Source organism: Mastigoproctus giganteus, chromosome 10 (assembly GCF_048544385.1).
Source record: "Mastigoproctus giganteus isolate SK-2022 chromosome 10, ASM4854438v1, whole genome shotgun sequence".
Lineage (NCBI taxonomy): Eukaryota > Metazoa > Arthropoda > Arachnida > Uropygi > Thelyphonidae > Mastigoproctus > Mastigoproctus giganteus.
Window position 1 is genome coordinate 187,184,052 of NC_143584.1, and position 23,614 is coordinate 187,207,665.

Genomic DNA, 23,614 nt, shown 5'->3' on the forward strand with positions numbered 1-23,614 from the left:
TGCTCCTATGCTTATCTTTAGTGACACTCCGATTTCTAGGCAAAATGATATATCTCTTTTGGGGATTACCCTGACTTCTAATCTCTCTTGGCACAAGCACATTACAAATATTGCTTCCTCTGCATCTAAAAAACTTGGTTTTCTCTTTCGCTCTCGGCGTTACTTTTCTTCCAAACAGCTGCTCACTCTGTATAAATCGCAAATCCGCCCTGCCATGGAATATTGTTCCCACATCTGGGGTGGTGCCCCCAAAACCTCTCTCAGGCTTCTTGATTCCATTCAGAAGAGGGCAGTTAGGTTAATTAATGATTCATCTCTAACAGAGTCTCTCCACTCGCTTTCTCATAGACGTACTGTTTCTGCTGCATGCCTCTTCTACAGATACTTCCATGGGCACTGTTCTTCTGAATTGGCTTCTATAATTCCCGCTCTCTCTTTCAAAACAGTCCGAACACGTGCCGCCACCAGTCAACATCCATTTACTGTCCAGCTTCAAACCCACAGAACCAACTTTTCATCTTCCTCATTTATTCATTCAACTGCCGTTTTCTGGAACAACCTTCCTTCATACGTATTTCCTGAAAATTACAATCTACAGAAGTTCAAGTCCAATGTCAAAAATATCTTCTTTCGTCTTTTCAACCTCCAACCCAAGCACGGTACTAAGTACTATAGGTTCTAATACCTCTCGTGTTTGGGGTTCTCATAATAAAAAAAAAAAAAAAAATCCTCGCTGCCGAGACTAAGTCCACCACCTGGAGAGTCAAAGTGAACGACTTAGATTGCAGCCTTGCTGCCAACTAGCCAAATGGCGACCCAGGTCCGACACCTTGCCGGGCCTCCTTTATCTCCTTTTCCCGGGGGGCGGGGGGGAGACACCCCTGTCCCTCCCTCTCAATGCCAAACCCAGTTTCCCTCTGGTGTGGCATGGGCATGCCCACTGAACATTTGGGGGCCACCTTCTCTATCTGTCCCATTCTTCTTTTTCTACCCTCCAGCCTTCCTTCTCCCCACCCATATTTATCTACCTTCATAGCGCACAGCACCACATGTCAAAATTGTAAATACACCAAAATTGCTTGCCCGACCCTTTTCGGCCAAAAATAAAACTCATCCAGCGTACAATCCCTTCTCGCTCTTAAAGCAAATCTCTATGACCAAGCAAAAGCATCAACAGCGATTAAACCAATTTTTTTTTTTTTATAGGTCCTAGCCACTGAAATCTGAGGAAAGTAGGTGGCAGGATCTGCCAGAGTACTGATTCCTTACTGATAACGCCTGGCTAGTCTCCACGTGGCGCGGTATGGGCAACGTCAGGTCTCATCAGGGGCCCGATGGCCAATAAGCCAGATGAACAATGGGCATAACAGACTACAATACACACGACCCACTTTACGTCCCTGGCTTGACAGGGTACTGTCACTCGATACAGAGAACACCGCGGAGATGGGAGAAATCCCAGGAGCCGCTAGACCATCAACATACCAAACACCAAAAACTAATTTATACAAAGCAGAATAATTTCGAAAGCCGTGTTTATTTCCTATGTATTCTGTGGTTTTTAGCAAGCAATCTTCAGAGAAAGAACACTGCAGGAGTCCCACAAGGAGGGATCCTTTCCGGCCTTCTGTTCTCATCTATTATCTTCCCACTGGTTGCACATTCTCGATATCTACTGAGCTATGCGGATGATATCAAGTTACTCACTCCCATCATCCCTGGTCAAGACCTTGATCTGGTAAAAACGGAAATTAACAACACTCTCAGCAGTCACATCTTACCTCTGCCAGTGTGGGCTCAAGATAAATCCTGCTAAGTCCGAATTCATGGTGTATTCATTGAAGCAAACTCCTTCTCTCCAGCCTTCGGTCGGCAACACCCTCATCCCAATTGTGTCCAGCGATCGTGATCTGGGCGTTGTATTCGACTCCAAACTTCGATTCAACGCCCACATAGACATGCTCCTCACACGTGCTTCAAGACTCCGGTTGATAGCAAAACAGCATCTCCTTCATATCAGAGATAAAAAGACAACCGTGAGGTACATAAGAACAGTTATCTTTCCACCTTTACTCTATGCTGCTGAAATTTGGGCGTCAGCGGCACCGTCAATAAAGAAACCACTCTTTGCCACAGAATTCTGGCTCTTAAACCTTCCAGCTCTGATTCGCACCACGCAGCTTGCCGACTCTCTCGGGATTTCACGGCTTTCCACCTTAGTCGACGACCAACGACTCCTAGACTCCTAGCAACAGTCAAGATGATAACAGGCATACTTGCAACACCTTCATTCTGGAATACCTGTGGCTGGAGGATCCCCCCTGCTGCCCTTAGGGCCAATCCCGAGCTCTACTCGCATTCAGGCACGACTCCATCTCTCGGACAGGTTCCTCCTTCAGCAGATGCTCAAGCAAATCCAGGCACTTGACGCCGACCTGAACAAATTCGCTGTTGACCGGACTTACCGGAAAAAAATTATGACTAGTAGGACTAATCAGCAATGACTGATGTGCACCTTGCATCTGTTCCTGTCTGATTCAGCCGGTGCTCTTATCTCGGTGTTAAGCCAGCTCTATCAGACGTAACTCTCATAAGGAGTTCTCGCCTTTGTATTAAAATATGTTTTTATTTGTAAAATTACCTTTTTTTTATAAATAATTGTTCGATTTTCCGGGAAGTTTCGGAAGGCTGTAAACCCCTGGCTTTTTGGCCGTGAAGGGCAATAAAGATTATCTCTCTCTCTCTAACATTTGTAACTTTTACAAATTTACGCGTATTGCATAGAGTTTTTTGGAGATGAAATTGCGAAACTTTAACCATAGACAGATTTATTTGGGTACTTGTAAGAAAAGCCGATAAAAGTTCTTCCATAAAGAATAAACTACAATTTTGGCATTTTCCATACGACGTATGGAAAAGGCCTGGGTGGAAGGATGGTGATTGTAATCTGTCTAACTGCAAGGACAATGCTCTGGTTAGATGGAATTATGCATGATAAAGTTCTGCTGTTCCCCACCGACGCAGCTCCTGGTATGAAGCAAGTGGCAGAAGCCCTTACTTCTTTCCTTTCAGTGTTCATATAACTTGATTAACGTACGCACTCCATTTGCAGAGGATATGCGTGCATTTCTTGATGTATGTATTGGTGACCAATGGTAAAAGAAAATTTCATCACGTCTTCGGGTGTTCAAGGAAATTGCATCTGGACTCTCACTGCCCACTCAGCTTGTGTGACACATGGATCTCTACTGCACTTTATTATGCAAAAAATATTGACATGGCGGAAATATTTTAAATAGGGTGCATCTTCAATGCACATAATGAAATAGCTGCTGCTAAAGAAGTCAATCCGCATTCTCATTCAATGTTGCTCGTTTTACGACCTTACCAGATGCCATCACATCACATGGAGTCTTTGCAAGTAATTACTGACATCGTGATTAATGTTAGTTGTGTCCGCGACGATAAGCGTGCGTTTATACTTGAAAAATATGATAGTGTTTGCTAACAAAAAAGATAATTTGAGATGTATGATACTCCTCAAGACTTGTGAAAGCAAGATCTGGGAAATCTCGCTCACCAACGGTGACGAAAATTCTGATATGGTTCTGAAACGATATACACGACCATCCCATTTGCTCTGCTGGAATCATTAAAGTGTACATTGTAATGTCAAAAGAGCTAAGTGGAAACTTATGTGCCGAGATTGTTACACGATATGAATGCGATCCCTATCGTGAAGTCGAGTTTTTTAAATGGTTTAAAGTTAAGAAAGATGAGAATATAAGGATTCGGACAAGACTTTGGTCGGATGTGGCAATGGACAGTGGACAATAAATTGATTATTGTCAATTTATTATCCACTGTCCATTGAAATAAATTTTGTAAGACATCATTGGCATTACTTTCGATAGCAGATCTAGATGAACCATGAATTAAGATAATAAGATCGTCCACATAAACGATGATTTTAGTACTACTGAACAACGGGAAATCCAATCCTGTAATACTATATTCCATATAAGAGGCCCTAAGATAGACCCCTGGGGACACCCTCGTGAAACTTCTCTAGACTCCTAAAATTTAGATTTCACTAAAATGTGACGATTACTGAAATAGCTTGTGAACAGGTGGTATAGTTGCTGGGAGCATCCAGCTGATCGTAACCGTTCGAGAGCACTCTGCCACCATAGAGAGTCAAAAGCGCCCTCGAAATCAACAAAGGTAGCTAACGTGTACTTTGAGGTTGAACTCTCAATGCTGCGAGAAAATTCAACAAGTGCACCTTCACAGGACTTTCCTACACAGAATCCGTATTGGTTAGAGGGCACCATATTTTTCGACTGAAGAAGATCAGTAACACGCAGAATCATTAGACGCTCTAGCAACTTCCCAAGATTTGGCAAAAATGCAATAGACCTATAAGATCTAGAATTTAATGATGGTTTATCTGGTTTTTTAATCAGGTTTAAAAGCGCAATTTTCCACATATCAGGAAAGAGACCTTCTTGGAGACATTTGTTAAAAAGAAAAAGCAGTACTTGTGGACGCAATTTGAAAAATCGCAAAATAAATGTATTTTCAACCAGGTCTATCCCTGGACATTTCTTAATATTAATCTTTTTAGCAACAGAGGTTAACTCATCAATGGTAAATTCTTCTGTCTGAGTATTGGGGGTATAAAGCGAATTTGCAACTGGAATATTTGAATGTACAACAGAATCAGTAGTTAGATCATCCACCGGGAATAGTCTGTCAAGAATAACATTAACTATATTAATCCAATCAGTAGTCTCCAGGAAATCGTCCTTCACAGTCCCATATACATCTAAAGAGTGAATCTTATTACGAGCTATCTTATAAATAAGACTCCAAGGATTATCATTACCAGCACTGTGAACAAACTTCTTCCATGTTTCCCGCTTACGTGTGGCAATAGCTTTACGTAATGTTGTTTGAGTGAAATATATTGAGAGTAAAAATAAGCTACTTCATCAGAATGCCAATCCCTACGTCGACGCTATTTTCGACGGGCTTGATGTACCTTTTCCTTAAAAAAGACAATTCTGAGGTCCACCAGGAACAGGTCTTTAAACTGATCTTTTTTCTTGCTGGCCGATTTGTATGAGGCCTTAAGTAATGACTGACGTAATAAGGCAGCAATTCCAGTAGCCGTAAAAGAGTGAAGAGACGAAAAAGTCTTGTTCGAAAAGTCTTGTTCAGGGAAATCTGCAGAAATGGAGGAGTCAAATAATTCCCAGTTTATGTGATTTATGAAAAATCTGACTAAAGCTGACTGTAGTAAAAATTGATCTCCAGGTTTAGAAAAATCAGTAACAACAAAAAATAGAACCCGATGATCACTTGTTGTCCAATCAGTAATCACCACCCGATCACGAACAAATGCTTTACAATGAAAATTAGTTAATATCATATCAATATTTGATTCTCCAACAGAACTGGAAAAGGTTATTACATTTAAGCTGTTATTAATAATAAATTCCTCCGACATATGACCACGACGATCATTTCCATTACTGAACCAGAGTGGAGATTTAGCATTTACGTCAAAAGTTATTAAGACATTCTGTAGACCCAAGAAATTTAAAGTTGTTTCTAGATAATTCAAGGATAAATTAAAATCTTCGGAGGGAGAACAATATAGAGAAATTAAATAAAAATTCAAATTCAAATATGTAACTAAAATACAAGTAGCCGTTCTATTGCATAAACTATTGATTAGTGATATCAAGCTGATTATTTAACACCACAATACATGTTTTAAGTTCCTCAGAGACCGGTTGAACTATACGGGCAGTGAGTGGAAATCCCGTTACCATTGGAGTATATCCAGGTTGCACTTTAACAGTATAAGGCCCTTGAATTGCAATAATATCAATAGCATTTTGCTCATCAGACACTCGAATTTCGTCCGATACTGCTCTAGAACGCTGACCGTTAATTTGCATAATCCTAATACTAGCAAGCAAAGACGCAGGAGAATCAGCAGAAACATCATTAGCTCCAATAACAGCTCCATTTCCGGGAATAAAACTTGTATTGATATTATTATAACTATTATTCATTGGCGGTCCTTAATCGTGGCGTCTGTAATGCCCGCAAGTACTCGGGACATGTACCGTCCCTCACCAAGTGCTGATATTCCTTCCTACTTCTCTTACAGTTGATAAAATTAGGTGGCTCTTCCTTAAATGGACACTCATTAAATACGTGCCCACTTCGAGCACAATGTCCACAAGACGGGGACTCATGCGAACAATATTGGGTAGTATGTCCATACCCAAGACACAGATAACATTTAGTGACTATCGTATAAGGACGGTGCTTATGAGAACTCCAAGTCAAAAACAACCTGTCCAGGGAGGACACATATTTATAAATTTTAGGTGAGAAACTAACAACCCAATGAACTAGCGATGACGACCTGGCCTGAGTAGTAAAACGAAAAACTGTTTGTTGCTTCACTTCTTCCAATGTGAAACCGTAATCTATCAAGTTCTTGTTATAAAGATTATCCACAATATCGTCCTTTGAAAGATCCGGTGGGACATCATAAATTATGACTGATGGATTACCTTTACGAGGAACGCCAGTGATCACTCCAGCTTCAGAAAACGCCGCCGTTGAAGTTAAGCAGTCCAAATCTGATTTCGTAGCTGTTTCCACAACCAATCCTCGATTACGAACAAGTCGCAAAGATTTCATTTTTACATTCTTCAAATCATTTTAAGAGTTGTAGTAACTACATTTTTCACATTAGAACTTGTTTTCAAGTCACTAGTATCTGAAGCTCTAATTATTAGAACATTATTAGATGATTTAATAACATCACTAGAAGAAACGCCCTTCTCAATAGCACCCCTCACAGTATCAGCATAGGTACGCACAGGCTCTTGTGTATGTAACCTATCCATCAGAAACTCATCTGTATCTACATCTAACTTTGGTATGTCTTCCCTTCATCCTGTTCAATGTGTTTACCAGAGACCACAGATAAAGTTTGTAACACTGTTTGTAGCAATTGGGCTCGTTTATTAATTTCTTCATTAATGGCTTTTAATCTCTCATTTTCTATCAATAGTGCAGTTGATACAGTCTCCAAATTATACCATTTGTCCATAATGACATCCCCATTTTTTTTAGTCACCTTATTAGCCTCTCCGAAAAGAAAACTTGTGATATCTTTTCGCATTTTAGAAATGACCGCATATACAGACGACGCATCTTAAATATTATCACACTCATCAGTCATTTTACTTGAATCAGTAGTCAAAATAGGGGTGGAAATAGACCCAACCCCTCCACTTCAATTAACTCACCACCTGTGCTCTGCTTTCGTACTAACTGAGCCGCGGATCTTAACTGCTCGTGACCAATACTTTTAGAATATACAAACTCACCTAACCTTCGTATATCGCCATGAGATTGAGGAATTTTAGGCGGGAGTAGTGGTGAAGTATCCTCTCCCTCCCCGCTGGATCTGTCTAATGATCGTTTACCGTTAGGATTTCTATCTTCCATAATTCTTTAATATCAAAAACTCACAAATAGATTAATATTAGTAGTATTAAATAAGCAACTTCCAAATGTATTAGTAACTACAGTATTTCAATTATTCCAACTTCTAAATCCTGTGTTCTTGAACTGTTCCTTTTAGGTTCAAAGCAACAATATTATTTGTACTTACAGTAACTTTCTTGATCTATCAGCAAAAAAAATAAGAAACCTGATTTACGTTTCCCGCCAAAACTGCGGATCCGCCGACGACGATCGTTACCACACGGCAGCCATATTTAGGTTACCAAAACTTGCATAAGAGAAAGTCCACAATTCAGAAATTTACGGCACAGCCACAGACAATGCCGCAGCAGTTTACTATTTCTCTTGTACTTAGCCGATTTTTCACTCAAACCACATCAATCGGCCAGCTGTTCCAAAAATATCATTCCCTTCTTTCAAAAATACTCTATGTAATTTATTCATATTCACAAAATATATGACTGTCTCTTCAGTACGCACAAAAGAAATGTGCATTTTGCCAAGTTTTCAAGCGAGGCGTTGCAAACACTTCATGGAAGTTGACTATCTGTACTTATTAATCTGTAACCTGAACCAAAATTCTGTATATGCTTTTTTTAGTTGTTCCATTAGACTGCAGAGATAGGGAAGTCATTATCCCATTGTATAAGGCAATTGTAAGACCACATTTCGATACTGTGTTTTATTGAGACCTTATCTGAAAAAAGACATCGAACTCCTTGGAAGGGTCCAAAGATGAGCAACTCGAATAGTGAGATCAGCAGGATGACCGCACGTGGAAGATTCCGATTACGTGGGCTACAGAGCTGGGCAACCAGGTGCCTCAAAGATGGTGACCTGTTTGAGGTTTATAAGGCTCTGAGAGGAATTAGTAAAATGAATGGTCGAATTCTCAGTTCTAAACAATTCCAAAACTAGGGATCATAAATCAAAATCACAGGCTTGAGGTTCAGATTAGATTGTAAGAAGTTTTCTTTTAACCAACGAGTTGTTGATAGCTGGAATAAGTTACCCCTTGCGAGTAGTTGAGGCTCAGTTTGAATGAATTGAAAGATCTACTGGATACTTACCTGTGTGAGGAGAGAAGCATATAATTTGTGTTTTTTTATCTACTTGGTTGGTTTTTTTTGCAGTGCAGCAAATACCTGTGGCTTTCTTGCACAATATGGCAAAAACTATTACCATGGAATAACTGGAAAAGTAACTATTTTCACTAACCTGTTTCAATTCCTGGTTGCTTTATTAAAAATATTAAATTTCTTCTAGTTTTTTCCAACTTTCATAACATTTGTTTCTATGTAAGAAGTTTTCAAGCTAAGTTCTCTGCAACTTTTATTTTATTCAGATTCTTGAAAAGCTTTCTGGCTATTATCTAATAGCACAATATATAATCAGAATTTCTACATCTCCCACACATAACTTTGTAACTTACATCCGTTTGGTCCATTAAAAATATAAAAACAATTGATAAAGCAGTGCTACCTTACACAAGTTTTACAAAACATTTCAATTATTTTGATTACTTAAAACTTATTTATTTAAATACCATTTTGATTGCTTAAAACCTAACTGCATGTTATTCGCAGACCCCACATGAACATTTACACAGCGTGTCTGCACAAGTCTGACATATCCATTGGTCTTTTTCATTTTCTACTTCCCTGTGTATAGTACCACACAGCTATTATGTTAATCTAGGATTACTGCTCCCCCACATGGAGTACCTTGCATTTATCAATGTTAAATTTCTATTGCCACTTCTTAGCCCATTTTTCTAGATCTTGTTGCAGTAGCATATCCTGATTACTGTGATTAACTACCCTACCAGCCTTCATTATTTATCCTAGGGGCTCACATCTGGTGAGTATGGGCCCGGCACACACACACACACACACACACACAGTGTCCTGAGCTGAATATCATCATTCTTCTCTTTCTTGGCGATTCCCTTCTACTTCTGAATCTTGCTCTCTCTCCCTCAGGATAACTCAGAAATTTTTTTTGGCTGGTGCAGCATAAGCCTCAGGCTTCCTTGCACCATACGGCTAATAATAACATCACCCGAAAACTTTTAGACATTACGACTGATATGCATTCATCAATAAATATAGATAAGAACAATAGGCCCAGTACTGAATGTGTTGGGGGGAGAGTCTGCTAATAACATTAGTTCAAGAGCAATGACCATTAATAACAAGTCTTCTCTCACCCTACCACCCTTGTATCCATAGCAGCAAATTTGCCCTTAATATAGGGTGAACAAATTTATAAAACGAAAAAAACGGGACACTCATGGCAAGCTGACATGATTCGACTGTCATACTAGTTAAAACGATCCTCTTGTACTCGTTTCATGCCAACTAGCCATAACTATTCAGCTTGATTAAAACTAACATAGGTTACTTACATATTTATCGCTGTGTTAGTCTTTTCTTAATCTTTATTGAGCAGATGGACCAGGACATATACTACTATCTTTGGCATATTTTTTAGAATACCAAATCTTTTTGGAAGACAATTTCTTCCAAACTGTTTGACAATTTCATAAAGGAACAGCCATAAGTTCATACAAGAAATATCTTTCAAATCTTTGTGTTTTTGTTATTAATATTGCCTGTATAGTTTCAACGGACAACTGGTTCCTTTTATCAGTTCAAAATGCATTCATTAAAGAAAACACCTTCTCTAATGCTGCACTTGTGCCCAGTATTCCTAAAACAAAACTCACAATGTGTATTATGTTCCCAAAACTGTCATTTTAAATTTTCTCAGCCCACCACAAGATGGAGGGACATATAACAAAACCCATTTCTTCTTCTTCTTCTTCTTAGTCCTTAACTGGCAGCTGGGGGAGGCGGTTGGCCACGCAACCAGTATGCTGCTGTAGGTGCCGCAGGGTTTCGGACTTGCTCTGTGATGTTCTTCCATACTTTACGCTCCATGGCGTCAGTCCTGGCCTGGTTAAGGTCGAGACGTCAGCTCTTCAAGTCATTTTCCACTTGCTTGGCTCACGTTTTCCTAGGCGCGGTCCGTTGGATGCTCCATTGGGTGGGTCGTTGTCTCCAAAGGAGTGTGGATGGTATTCTATTCGTGCCCATTCTGCATACGTGGCCAAACCATCTAAGCCTTCGCTTCTGGATTTGATCGGCAATGGTTGGTTGCCGTTGGCTTCTGGCGCGGATGGTATCATTAGTGATGCGGTCACGAAGTGAGATGCCCAAAATCTGCCGCAGGCATCGCATTTGGAATACCTCAAGTTTGTTTAAATCTAGCTTGAGACAAATCCATGTTTCTGATCCGTAAAGGAGAATGGGCAGGATCAAAGTCCGGAAGAGTCGGATTTTAGTCTTTGAGGAAATGTTGGTCCTCTTCCACAGACACCATTTGAGCGAGGCGAACGCAGTGGCTGCCTGTCCAATTCTGCTGTGGATTTCCATGGTGGATGCAACTTTCTTCTCCTGGACCAGCGACCCAAGGTATTTAAAGTCCTGCACTTGCTCGATCTGGATGCCTTCGAGATAGATGGTGGCTTGCGACCCATCTGTTGTCAGGGCCTTTGTCTTATCAGCATTGATCTTCAAACCGTATGGCCGGGCAATGTCGTAGAGGATGTCCGTGGCTTCAGAGTCGTTACCAGCAAAGATAGCACTATCATCGGCAAACATCAGGTCAGTCACATAGTGATCCTTGTCATATTGTATGCCCCGTCTGTTTCTGAATGCTTGCCTCATAATGGCGTCGACCACGATGTTGAAAAGCAACGGGGAGGCTACATCCCCTTGGCGGACTCCAGTTTGGATGGTAAATTCCTCAGATAAATCGTTCTGGATGCGCACCTGGCTGGTTAAACCGTTGTATGCAGTTTGGAGGAGTGTGATGACTTTTCGAGGTACATGTTCAACCTCTAGTAGTTTCCATAAGGCAGGCCGATGGACACAGTCGAAAGCAGACTTAAAGTCAATGAAAACAATGACGGTTCGCTGTCCACACCGGATCCTCTCCTCCATCAGCTGACGGATGGCAAAGATTTGATCACAGCGTCCTCGCCCGGGTCTAAATCCCGCCTGTTCTTCTCGACTGGTTTGCTCGCGATGTTTTTGCAGCCTTGACTAGATGATCTTCATAAAGACCTTTCCGATGATGGAAAGGAGGCTGATGCCACGGTAGTTCCTGCAATCCCGGTTATCACCTTTCTTGTGGATCGGTACGATAATGGCTTTCCTCCATGTTAGCGGAATTTGTTCAGTGCACCAGATGGTTTTGAGGAGTGAGTGTAGTCGGCGAAGCAGTACATCTCCCCCGGCTTTGATCGCTTCTGTGGTGACTTGGTCCACTCCTGGTGCCCTGCCATTCTTTAGGGATTGTATGGCTGCTTTCACTTCTTCTACTATAGGCTCAACATCGACCATGGAGACTTCAGTGGGATAGATCGATAGTGAGGCTTCTGGCGGTCGCTGAGGTGGGTCGTGATTATACAATGCTTTGAAGAATTCACTCCACCGTTGCAGGCGTTCGGACGGTGATCGCACGAAGGTCCCCTGATGGGGACCTTCGTGCCCCTGATGGGACCCCTTTAAAAACCCATTTAAAGTTACATAGCTCTACAAATGGCTTGACCCAGTTTTCCACTTATTATAGGAAAGTATCAGAGAAATTATTGACGGTTTCAGTAAATTCGACATCTCTGATGACACCATCCACTATCAGTTTGTTTTTGAGGTCCAGGCCAGCAACTGTTGTCTTAGTTAGTAGATGTTGCTCCTTTCTATTGAGCATTTGTTCTATCAGGGCAATCAGTTCGTGTGCCATTTCACTGTCACAAATATTCGCTCGTTCAATCTTTTTGATAGTGTTATTATACATTTTAAGTTAGCTGTGAATGAACTTGAACCAGAGAAGGAACTGTGGATTAAAAAAAATCCCTCAAGAGTTTGGGGCTTTTATCTTGTGACAGAAAACATGACTTGAGACCAAACATTTCGATAATTCTTTCCACTGCAGGTAGCAAGGAAAGCCCTCTCGTTTTCACACTTCCTAAAAGTTGCTTGTATTCCACTAACAAAATTGCAATAGGATTTCAATGCCTCAGCTATAGCAGTGAAAACGTTGTAATACTTTTAATAATTGATTCCACATCAATTGGCAACATATCTGCACTTGTTTGCAAAGCGTTATGCACGATATGTGCAGCACAGCCTATTCTCAAAATGTTCATTTTCATGTTGTTGCTTAACTTACGAAAGACATTATTCTTGCCTTTTCTCACAATGCCACCGACATTGTTGTAGTTTTCACCACAAAATGCTATTATCTTGTTGATTTATATTTCTCCAATATGAACAGATGTGATCCATTAATACCTCAGACGTTTCTCTTGCGAGATTTCGGAATTCCAACAATTTCACTTGTATTCCTTTCGCAGGTATAAAATTATTATTGTCCAATTTATTGCACATGCTTCACCAAAACTGCGACCAACTTCAGGCTTGAGTGATTTGATGAATCTACCTAACAGAAACAGTGCATATTTTTCCCGTGTCTCTTATCACTTAACGAAATGCAAAAGGGCTAGTACATTCACAACTATACTTTTACATTTTATTTTTGCACGTTATCTTTTTGAGAAAAAAGTTTTGTACAGTAAAGATACAATAATGTGCCCGCCACAGCCAGGAGGCCAGGGGCTTAAAAAGTGCAAATAAATAAATTTTCTGTTTATACTCCGGCACGACAACCAAGTCAGTAGAGTTTACAATAAATCGTCAATACAAATATTTATCGTATTTAGTAGTCACGGGCTTGAACCCCGGTCCACTCAAGGAACGCGTGCTATGCACTCTCGCTCCTGACCACTGGGCTACGTCAGTTTTGTATGATGACACATGTGCAAACCACTGATCTAAACGAGTGGTTTTGCTTCATTCTATGGAAAGCTAGCAATCCTTCTTGTGCAGCAGGATTTCCATTCACATCTTGTTTTGTCATGAAAGAGGTTAGTTTAGGCTTGTACTTTTTGCTGCAACTGCTTCTTTTTAGTAGTGTGCTGTGTAATATTTGAAAGACCACAACGTTCAATGGAAAATATAGCTGTACAGTGATTAAAACTTCACCACTAACATTTGAAAGGGGATTCTGACAGTTAGGAAAGGGAATTCTAGTTTCAACATGTCCGTGAAACTACCCTTTTGCTTGAGCATCTCACACCTATTGTCAATAAATTGAACTTATAATTAATTACCAGACCCTTCAAATAATGTTAGTTTACATTACCACCAACAAATAAATACTTATAAGAAAATACAATTCACTCGCACGTGTATATCGCGTCAACCATGCTATACACAAAAGTCGGCTCTCATACTCTCAACTCTCGTGTGCAGAAGCAAGAAATGAAAAAATGGGACGTTTTTATAAAAACGGGACATCTAGTCACCCTTCAATACTACTGTTCTAAATTTTTGAGCAGTCATTTATATTCAACAGTATCAAAAGCTTTTCTGAAATCTAAGTATACGTCAAAATTAAATTATTTTGGATCATAGTAGCAATTCAGATTGGTCAGATAAGATTTTTCCCTTATTCCCAATCTGTAAGGACTGCCCTTGAACCCAAGAATGCTCACATATTTATGGCTGAAGGTTTGCTTGCTTATCTTTTACTATAATTGGATATACAGTATTCCATTAACACCAGGTGCCTTGTTCACTTTTAGCTTTAACAATTTTTTTCATTTCCTCTGTTATCATAAAATCATTCGGCCTTTCTGGTATCTCCATCCTTAAGAACATCTTCATACATGAATACAGCAGTAAAATATCCATCAACAAACTAAACAGAATCATCAATAGTTGTCATTCATATCTAGTGGGCCAATGAAGTTCATCCTTCTAGTATTAAGACAAGCAAAGAATTCTTAGCCCACAGCTTCTAATGCTGCAGACTAGTTTATTCTTACTATAGGCATTCATGTCCCCTGATAATTTATAATCATCACATGCACTTTCCTAATCTGATCCATTTAGGTCTAAGCCTTGACAAGTATCTCTTAGTGTAAAAAGCCCAATAAACTTCCATTTAGTTATTCCCACTGAAAAGAATTCTCCAAGAACATCATATACTCTCCAAGTCCATCGTATTCACCTTTACAAAAGCAAAATCCCTTCCCCTTACGGTAATTCTAAATAAGTAAATTTCTTATTAATAATGATCATTATCTAGTGGTTCCTTTAACTGTATTTATTCTTAATACACTGCTAGTAATCACCTCAAGAGTACTGCCTTTCCTTGTTGCCTGACATGTAGAAAGCAGTCGCCAAACAAATCCAGAAAACTTCTGCTACTGCACAAGTGAAAAATTTACAAATCACATTGAATACCTGAAAGTTACCCCCCTCCCATTACAACACATTCTGATTTACTGGCTCATTATATTTGTATAGTTGTTCATTATACTGTAATTTAGCTATTAGCATACTCCAACTCATTCTTGTTTTTCCAGCAAATAAGTCACACCAAACTGATTCAACATTACACTGGCCACCTACATCCACCAGTTGCACTACCTTAATTCTGCACTTCTTAAGCAAAAGCATAAATCCCCCCCCCCTTCTTTAAGCACAAGTACTCACCATATTCCAATACTGCAATTTCTTGAGCAGCACCATGTTTCTGATATACCAATGTCCACATTTTGAGTACTTAGCCAGTACTTCGTATCTATCAAATTTATTTACTATACTATTAGTTTTAGTATTCAAGCAAGTATACACTTCGTGATTACTGCATTGTGACCACCCCATCCGTAATGCCACACAGCTGCAGCATAAAAAGCCAAACAGCTTCGCATGCTAGAGCAGTGATAATTTGCATCTGGTTGTGCAAGTAAAAGCAATAAAGTAGCAAAGGTATCACAAAGTTTCAAAAGGGCATGATTATGGGAGTTCATGCGTCAGGTGCTTCCATATCAGAAGCTACACATTTAGTCAGTTGCTCAGGACCAGTCATTAAGGTGTACAATGGTGTCAAGCCACTTCCTGCCAACAGAACTGTAAAGGATTACGTAAGGTGGATGGTAAGGAAGAGTTCACGGTGCATTGTACAGGCTCAATCGCAGTTCATTGTGATAGTTGACATCACAACACTATATAGGAAATGCAAGAATATCCCAATGTGCTGAACACTGCACAGATGGGAGAAATCCCAGGTGCCATCTGACACGAACATATCTGTGCTGAACACTACAATGGTAGACAACTCAAGAGACTCTCTCCTCACTGCTGACAGCAAATGTGGTTGGACACTGGACTCAAAACAAGTGTGCTGATTGGATGAGTACAAATGTCTGGTGCAATATGCTGACACTTTTGTGTGACACAAGCAACACCTTTATATATGGACCATCATGCATGGTTCCCAATATAGAGGCAGGTGTGGAGGTGGTTGCTTAACATAGGCCATGGTTTGCTGACAAGAACTAGGACCTCTGGTACATATGGACGAATATTTCAGGGCTACTGGCAGCTCTTCAGAAACGAGTACCTGGACAGAAAATGGATCTTCTAAGATGATAATGAACTGTCATCTTGAACCACTCATGCACGGTGCAGGAGTGGTTCAAGGAACAAAGTAAAGATATCATCCATCTTCAGCTAATTGGACTTCAAAGCCCCTTGCCCTCAATCTAAATGAACCCTTGTGGAATGTTTTTTTTTTTTTTTTTTTTTTGATTTGGTAGTTGTTGGCGCATCGGCGTCTGTGGCCATATTGCACCTCCCAAGGTTTTTGTAGTACTTTGATCCAAGCCCGAGGCGGGAATCGAACCCGCGACCTTTGGGTTGCCGGGCAGGTACTTTACCCACTCGGCTAGCCCGGTCGGCCCGTGGAATGTTTTAGAACAGGAAGTAAAGCACATGGACACACAAGTCATCTATTTTGAAACTGTGGAAAGCCTTCTAGGGAGTAGCAGTAGATAATGTTCTTGTTTATACTCTGGCATGACCACCAGGTTAGTGGAGTTTACAATAAATCATCAATACAAATGTTAATTGTATTTAGTAGTCACGGGTTTTGAACCCCGGTCCACTCAAAGAGCATGTGCTACTGCACTTGTGCTCCTGACCACTTGGCTATGTCAGGCCTAAATCCCTATTGAATTCAGACATCTAGTGGATTCAATGTTCGGTTGGAACATTGAATCCACTGTGAATGCATGGTTGTTATCCATGCATTCACAGGCCCAACATCTGATTAGGTAGGTGGTCATAATTCAGCCCCCTTTTTTGTCTATATCTCTAATGTAAAGCAAAATTCAAATGTTAACCAATCTATACATGCATCCCATATATTTGCTTGACCATGAATACACCCAACAGCAGTGCAAGGATCCATTTCACCTTTGCTTGCAGCTGTTAAACTATGCACATGTATTCCCTCTCTCAATGTAAGTTTTTTGGCCCACCTATTGCCACCTTAATACCATCAGAAAATATTCTTGCACCTTCCCTTTTATTTAAGGATGACTCATCCTGCTCAAGTCTTGTTTTCAAGCATAGATTACAATGGAGAGAAAAGAAAAAAAAAAAAAAGATTCTTGCTTCCTGACAATTCCTGCACTTTTTTTTTTTGTGTTCAAATGTCCCTAAAATGTAGTTAACACAGCTCCATGCAAAAAAGGTTAAAACCAGGGAGAAATACATTGTCTGCAAGGTCCCACTTCAAAAATAGGAAACAAACTTTCTTCCTGATGTGCACAATCAGTCTATGTACATAAACCTTACTGGTTGTTGCTTTTAAGTTCTGGGTCAGTTGTGTCACTATACAACAAACCCTGCAACAGATAAGATTAGCATTGAGAATGTAAAGGTGAAGATGAGGTTTTTTAAGAAGTATAGAGTAGAATAAAATGAATTTAAATGGTAACAGATTACAAATCATATGCTATCTTAAGATCTACCACCTTTTTAGCAAGAGCTGTATATCCATAGAAATCACAATCAAAAACCAAAATGCCAACAATTAGATTTCTGCATTTGTTTAGTATAACTGGAGAAAGCAATGAATTTTATCATAAAAGTTAAGACTACTAATATATTTTTATAATTTGGAACAGGGTCATTCAGTTGGCTCCCAGCAATTCACCAAATGGTCATTTTTGACCAGGGAGTTCCTAGACTCTCTCACATAAACACACCACACAAATAGCCAGTTTAACAAGTACACTAATCTTAAGTGAATGAGTCTGTACCTCAAGTTACTATGGCATGGACACCACAAGGTGCCAAAAGCTTTTCATAGTGATAAGGCTGTACAGACCGCTGCAATTAACAGCTTTCTCCACCTCTTACCACAAATGCATATTTGAATTAAGGTCTAGTGAATGAGCAGACCACTGAAATATGGTTGTCACTCTCATGATCCTAGAACCATCCCCAAATGATCTGTGACTTGACATAGCAGATTACCCTGCTAAAAGTTACCATTACTAGATAAGCTGAGGGGCTGCACCTGGTTGGCAACAATCACATTGGCTGCAGCATTCAGATGTTGATTCACTAACATCAGGTGAGCATGTGCCATGAGAACACTTCATACATCCACCATCAATGTCCAGTGTTTACATCCAACACAATGGCTCCACTGATTCATGCTGATATTGTCATAACCACTCCTTTCATCAGCATGGAAGAAATGGATCCATAATTCATCATATTAGGTGATCCTTTTCCACCAAACCACTCCTGGTGTGCCTAAACCCACTATATCCACAACTGCTTGCTTTTAACTGACAAGAGTGAACCTGGCAATGTTATGTGCTTATATCCTCTCCATGAAGGATTTGAAAAAAAATTCGCTTTGATATTTTACTCTTTCATATGACCAATTATGGCCCATCTGTGTCTGCTTGATTATTTTTGCCCTCTGTTGGACTCTCACAACATTAAAGTCTCCAGCTAAAGGACTGCCATTGTCAGAAAGTTTTCTGGTAGTTGGATCATTTTCTGTATACTAGAAAGATACGCGTTTGATATGTGTACTATAAACAAATTCTCGTAATGCAATTAATTGAATTACTTTATTTCTTCTTATGAAGACAGTTTTTTGTATTGAGAGTAAATGGATGAAATACACTATTGCCAAAAATATCCACACACCCTTTGAATTTGGGAAAGATTAACTATACCATGCATCCACACATTAGGAATAAGTAAAAGGCAACTGCATTCACATTAGTAGGTCAACGAAATACAGTAGTAGGGCACTCAGCTTAGTGAGTTTCAATGGGGAAGTCAATGGAATGCCATATTAATAATTTGTGCCAATTCAGCAAAACTGCAACAGATATAAATGGTGGCTGAAATAATCACCAAATGGAAATGTCAAAACTACTACAGCCAGGAAACATTTTTGTTAAACAAAGTTATATAAAAGACTGGAGGGTGCTCAGAAGAGCTTAGTTCTCATTGAATGCTACTGTACAGGAGTTAAGAGGCCACAGTAACCTATTTTATATAGGGACAATACACAGGGAGCTACACAGCATGCAATGCACAGCACAAAATTACCTTGCACATAACCAAGCACAACTGGTACCCAGTTGTACACAGTCCAAGTTGGCAAGATGGCCAATGTCTAACAAAAATTGGCGCTGACACTCTGGAAATGACTACAATGTAGCATTTATTGAGAGAGAAAGGGAGAGCTCAGTAATTAAATAAACAGGAGAAAGCAGTTCAGTAATTTACTCAACCAGGGTGGAATAACAAGATGACATGTCAGCATATACTGAAGCTAACAGTGGCATAAAGGCTTAATGGAAGTAGACTTATTCCACAAGGGGTAATAGTATGTATTTTATTTTGTCTAATTATTGAAAACCCAGAAAGGGGGCAGAATCTTGAATTGCACTACATTTAGTTTACTTAAATTCAAAAGTATTTTAATAATAAAAAACATATGGGGGGGGGATCAAATCTGTCAACATTAGAACTGATACTCGTTACAAGGACACAGTTACACCAAAATCAAACAGCCAAATTTTAATTTTATATAAGTAAAATCACAAAATTAGGAATCTAGACTTAGCCCAGAACAACCATTTGAAAAAAAGGCAATAAACAAATATAATTATATTTTATATAATTATATTTGAAAAAATGTGCTTTGATATTTTACTCTTTCATTTGACCAATTATGGCCCATCTATGTCTGCTTGATTATTTTTGCCCTCTGTTTGCCTCTCACATTAAGGTTTATTATATTATATGTTTATGCAATAAACAACAAAAGGCAATAAACAAATGATAAACAATAAACAAATCTATACTTTTATAAAAGTACATTCTTGGGCTGCAGTTTGAAAGAAAATTTCAGTTCATCCTAAATGCAAACTATGTTTTCATAATGTAATTGTATACAATGAATTATTTTTAATAAGCATTAAAATGTTTGTTGCTGCCTTTATATTTGGTGCCAGCAACTACATAGCAACCATTGGAATAGGATGCTTATAATTCAATAGATTTTTTTTATAATTCAAAAACCCTATCTCAGGCTGCTTAAGAATTGCAACATGTTAAAAATTGCCAATCTGGATCATAACTACCAACTGCAGTTATAATCTAAGCTTTTCCCTAGCATACCTTGATATTACAGCCAAGAATTTGATGGGGCAGGATTCAGTTAATATTCAAATAGTTTGGAAATTAGGACATTCACACTGAAACCCAGTTATGACAGGAACATTTATATAATATGCTGTAAAATTTGAAGAATAGTGGACAACTCTTGTGCTGAAGGATCATGTAAAAATAAGACATGTTTATCAATATAGAAGATATTATTTATCTGATAAAAAAAAAAAAAATCACAAGAACATGTGCATTTAGACAATAGACTTCACTTTCAGCACAAATGAGTTTACTAAACTAAAATTATAAAAATTTACACTTGTTCAGTTTTCTGCATAAAACAACAAATGGGGATTTCTGTTTGCCTTTAGAATAATTCAAAGTGACAAAATTCATCACAACAGTTCTCACATAAGTAAACTTCCTATTTATTTATTTTTTTTAATTTCCCCATTTAACTGGAGGTGGAACCACTCTGGCTGATATATGAAGGCATTTTTATTACTCTAATTATTAAGCCCTTTGATATTGATCACATTTTTACATTAGTACATGGAAATTCAGATTCTTCGTAATACCGTACATTGATTTCTATACACTTTTTTTTTTTTTAATATATATAATACACTGTGTAGTGCATATGAAAGCACTTATTAAAAAATAAATAAACAAAATGAACAAATTTTACAAATGTTAGTCACCATAAGCTTATTAACATTTTAAATGAATGTTATGAAATGAACTTCATACATGGCTTTTCTTTCTCCGCTCGCTACTCTGTAGTTTCCTTTTTTTAAAACATCCATTTTAGAATAATGGAACTGTAGCTCAATAACAAGCCTGTCTATGTAGCAGAGGAGTTATATGCTAACATGCTTTGAGATTTTTCAAATAAAAAATTGCATTGTCATTTTCTAGCTATTCTTTAATTTCTCAATAGTTTTCTAGGTGCAACAAAAATTAGACCTCGGTTATAAAATGATAAAAAGAGTGAAACAAAACCATTACGACAGCTTTAACATTACCTGAAACAATGTTTCAAAGCCCAATAACAATACCCAATTACTTTGAAAATTAATTTATTCTGTGCAATACAGAAAATTAACTTCATATACATGAAGTATCTAGTTTATAAATACTCCTATAAATTTAAATTACATGCTTTTTAATATATTCTAACTTTTGTACAGTATAGCTTCTTCCATAGGAGATGCTTTTCAATACAAGTCACCAAGAAATGTCTCTAGCAGCACAACCATAATGATAAGTGTACCACTGATGATCCAAAAACAAAACATAGCTAGGTCTGTGTATGTATTTGTGCATGTACGGTAAATAAATGAAGCCATGTTTCAATGAAGGAATGCTAGATTTATATGCAAGACAAATTTCTTTGTTAATGTCCTTGAAGACATCTCACATGAAAGATAAGTCAACTTTGATCTATTCTTGGATGGAATCAATTAGTCTCCATTTTTTCTGGTTGTTGCCGTTGCTGCTCATTAGTATTCTGTTCTGCATTACCTGAGGTGCTATTTTCTCCACTGGCAGAGTCTCCAGGTGCTTTCTCAGGAGGAGGAACTTCAGCCTTTGGCTTTGGTTTATTCACAATTGGTTTCACTGTATTTTCCAAGAACTAGAAATGACAAAAAAAAAGAAGTTAAATTCCAAATGTGATTTGATATCAAAGCCCTGTATTCATATTTAGGAATAATATTTTAAAATACACAGGGTATATCAAGAATAGTGTCAACTTTTAAGTTTGTAAATGTGTTCACTACAGTGTATGTGTGTTGACATGCGGTAAAATTAAAGTCAGAGTTTTCAGCTCATTTGCTACTGACTACTAAACTAGCCACCTGTAGAGTAAACAAAAATCCAAGTGCAGAAAGAGCACAACATAATTTTTTTTTGGGAGGAAGAAACAAAGAAAAAAAAGTCTTCAATGCAAGTTAAGAAGAAATTTGTACAAGGTGTCACAAAAAAACTGGGCAGACAAACTATGATAGGCAAAAGACTTTTGTACCTGCCTGATGTTTTGGGTGCCACAGTAAGACCAGCAGGTCTACTGTAAGCGAAGAACTGTTAAGGAATTAAAGAGTTTCATCCACAGTTCACAAAAATCAACCTATAAGTCGATTTTTGTGGGCTGTGGATGAACTGAACTAGGTATACTAAAAAGTGCAGTGAGTGTTCCATAAGTGGATGCATCTAAAACAATAAAAGTTGCAGATGGTAACAAGCTATTATGACTGATAACAAGATCAGACATCAAACATTGTCAAAATGTTTACTAAGATGGCAGAAATGCTGCTTAAATGTTTTGTGCTTAGTAACAAGTCCAAGTTCCACATCACAGAGAAAGTGGAAAACCCAACATGGTTTTGGAACCTTGAGAGTCCCAAAGTTGACATGTTTGGTGCTATATGTTGCAGAAAGGTGTATGGCTCATTCTTCTTCATAAAAAGAAGAACCACAAGTTCAAGTGTATCAAGACATACTGGAAAATTACTTCATCCCCACATTTTTGTTCAGGATGATCCCAAAAACAATGTGCCTCTTGTACCAAGATGGTTTACCCTTACATTTCCATAAGGAAATTTGATGCTGTTTGGATTTTCACTTCAGAACAGTAAATATATTTGTGAGAAGATAAAAGGTAAAGTTTTGATTACTTTTATTTTTATAAGTGTGTACAAGATAACAGATGAATAGAAAATAGAGCAGCTTCTCTGCTCAGGATTCCTGCTAAGTTAAGTTTGAAATAAGAATCAATTTCAAAACATTTAAAAATTCTATGCACCCCCTCTCCTTTTTTTAAAATTCCTACTCTATGCACAAGGTTGCAAAGACTAATGACAAATGTGCCTAAGAATAACTACAGTGATCGGATGCTGCATTAATCTTGTAATTTTAATAGGTCTATAAACAGCACATACTTCATATTTTGAAAACATGAAAAAAAAAAGAAAAAATAGGACTGAAGATAATGTGAATAACTTACCTCCTTTTCCTGCCTAATCTGTGAAACAAGAACAGGAGGATTCTGATGAGGTAAGGTCTGAGAGAGAAGTCCCAGTTGTTGGTCTAACCAAAGTTGTTTTTCTTGAACACATTTCTTCACCTAAAACAAATTTAAAGTAGGTAAACAAATATATGCTACAGAAGTTATTTTATTTACCAATATATCTAATATCAGTGCACACTAACTTTGGTGCCTTACTAAACTGCTGCTTTCAGCAATTTTCCTCATCACCAAATGCAAATTAAAGTTAAAAAGTTCACATTTTCTCTCATAAGATTTACCCCAAATCCTACTTCAAATCTGTATACAACAAAAGCTCCTTAACATGAAAAGTGCAGGAATTGAAAAAATGTACTTTGGAAATGGTTATACTTCTCAGGCTGCAAGTTTCCTCAAATGGAAA

The 23,614-nt window shown here is 38.4% G+C and overlaps 1 protein-coding gene across 1 annotated transcript in view; it reads right to left on the minus strand.

Annotated features, from left to right (window-relative positions):
• Positions 1-20,513: 20,513 nt before the first annotated feature.
• LOC150079648 (97 kDa heat shock protein-like) overlaps positions 20,514-23,614 on the minus strand; it is a 186,412-nt gene continuing 183,311 nt past the window's right edge. The window contains exons 17-18 of the mRNA XM_090383811.1: positions 23,191-23,310; positions 20,514-21,822 (exon numbers count right to left, since the gene is read on the minus strand). Of these exons, the coding sequence (XP_090239937.1) occupies positions 21,646-21,822; positions 23,191-23,310 (297 nt within the window). The 3' untranslated portion in view covers positions 20,514-21,645. The remainder of the gene's footprint in view (positions 21,823-23,190; positions 23,311-23,614) is intronic.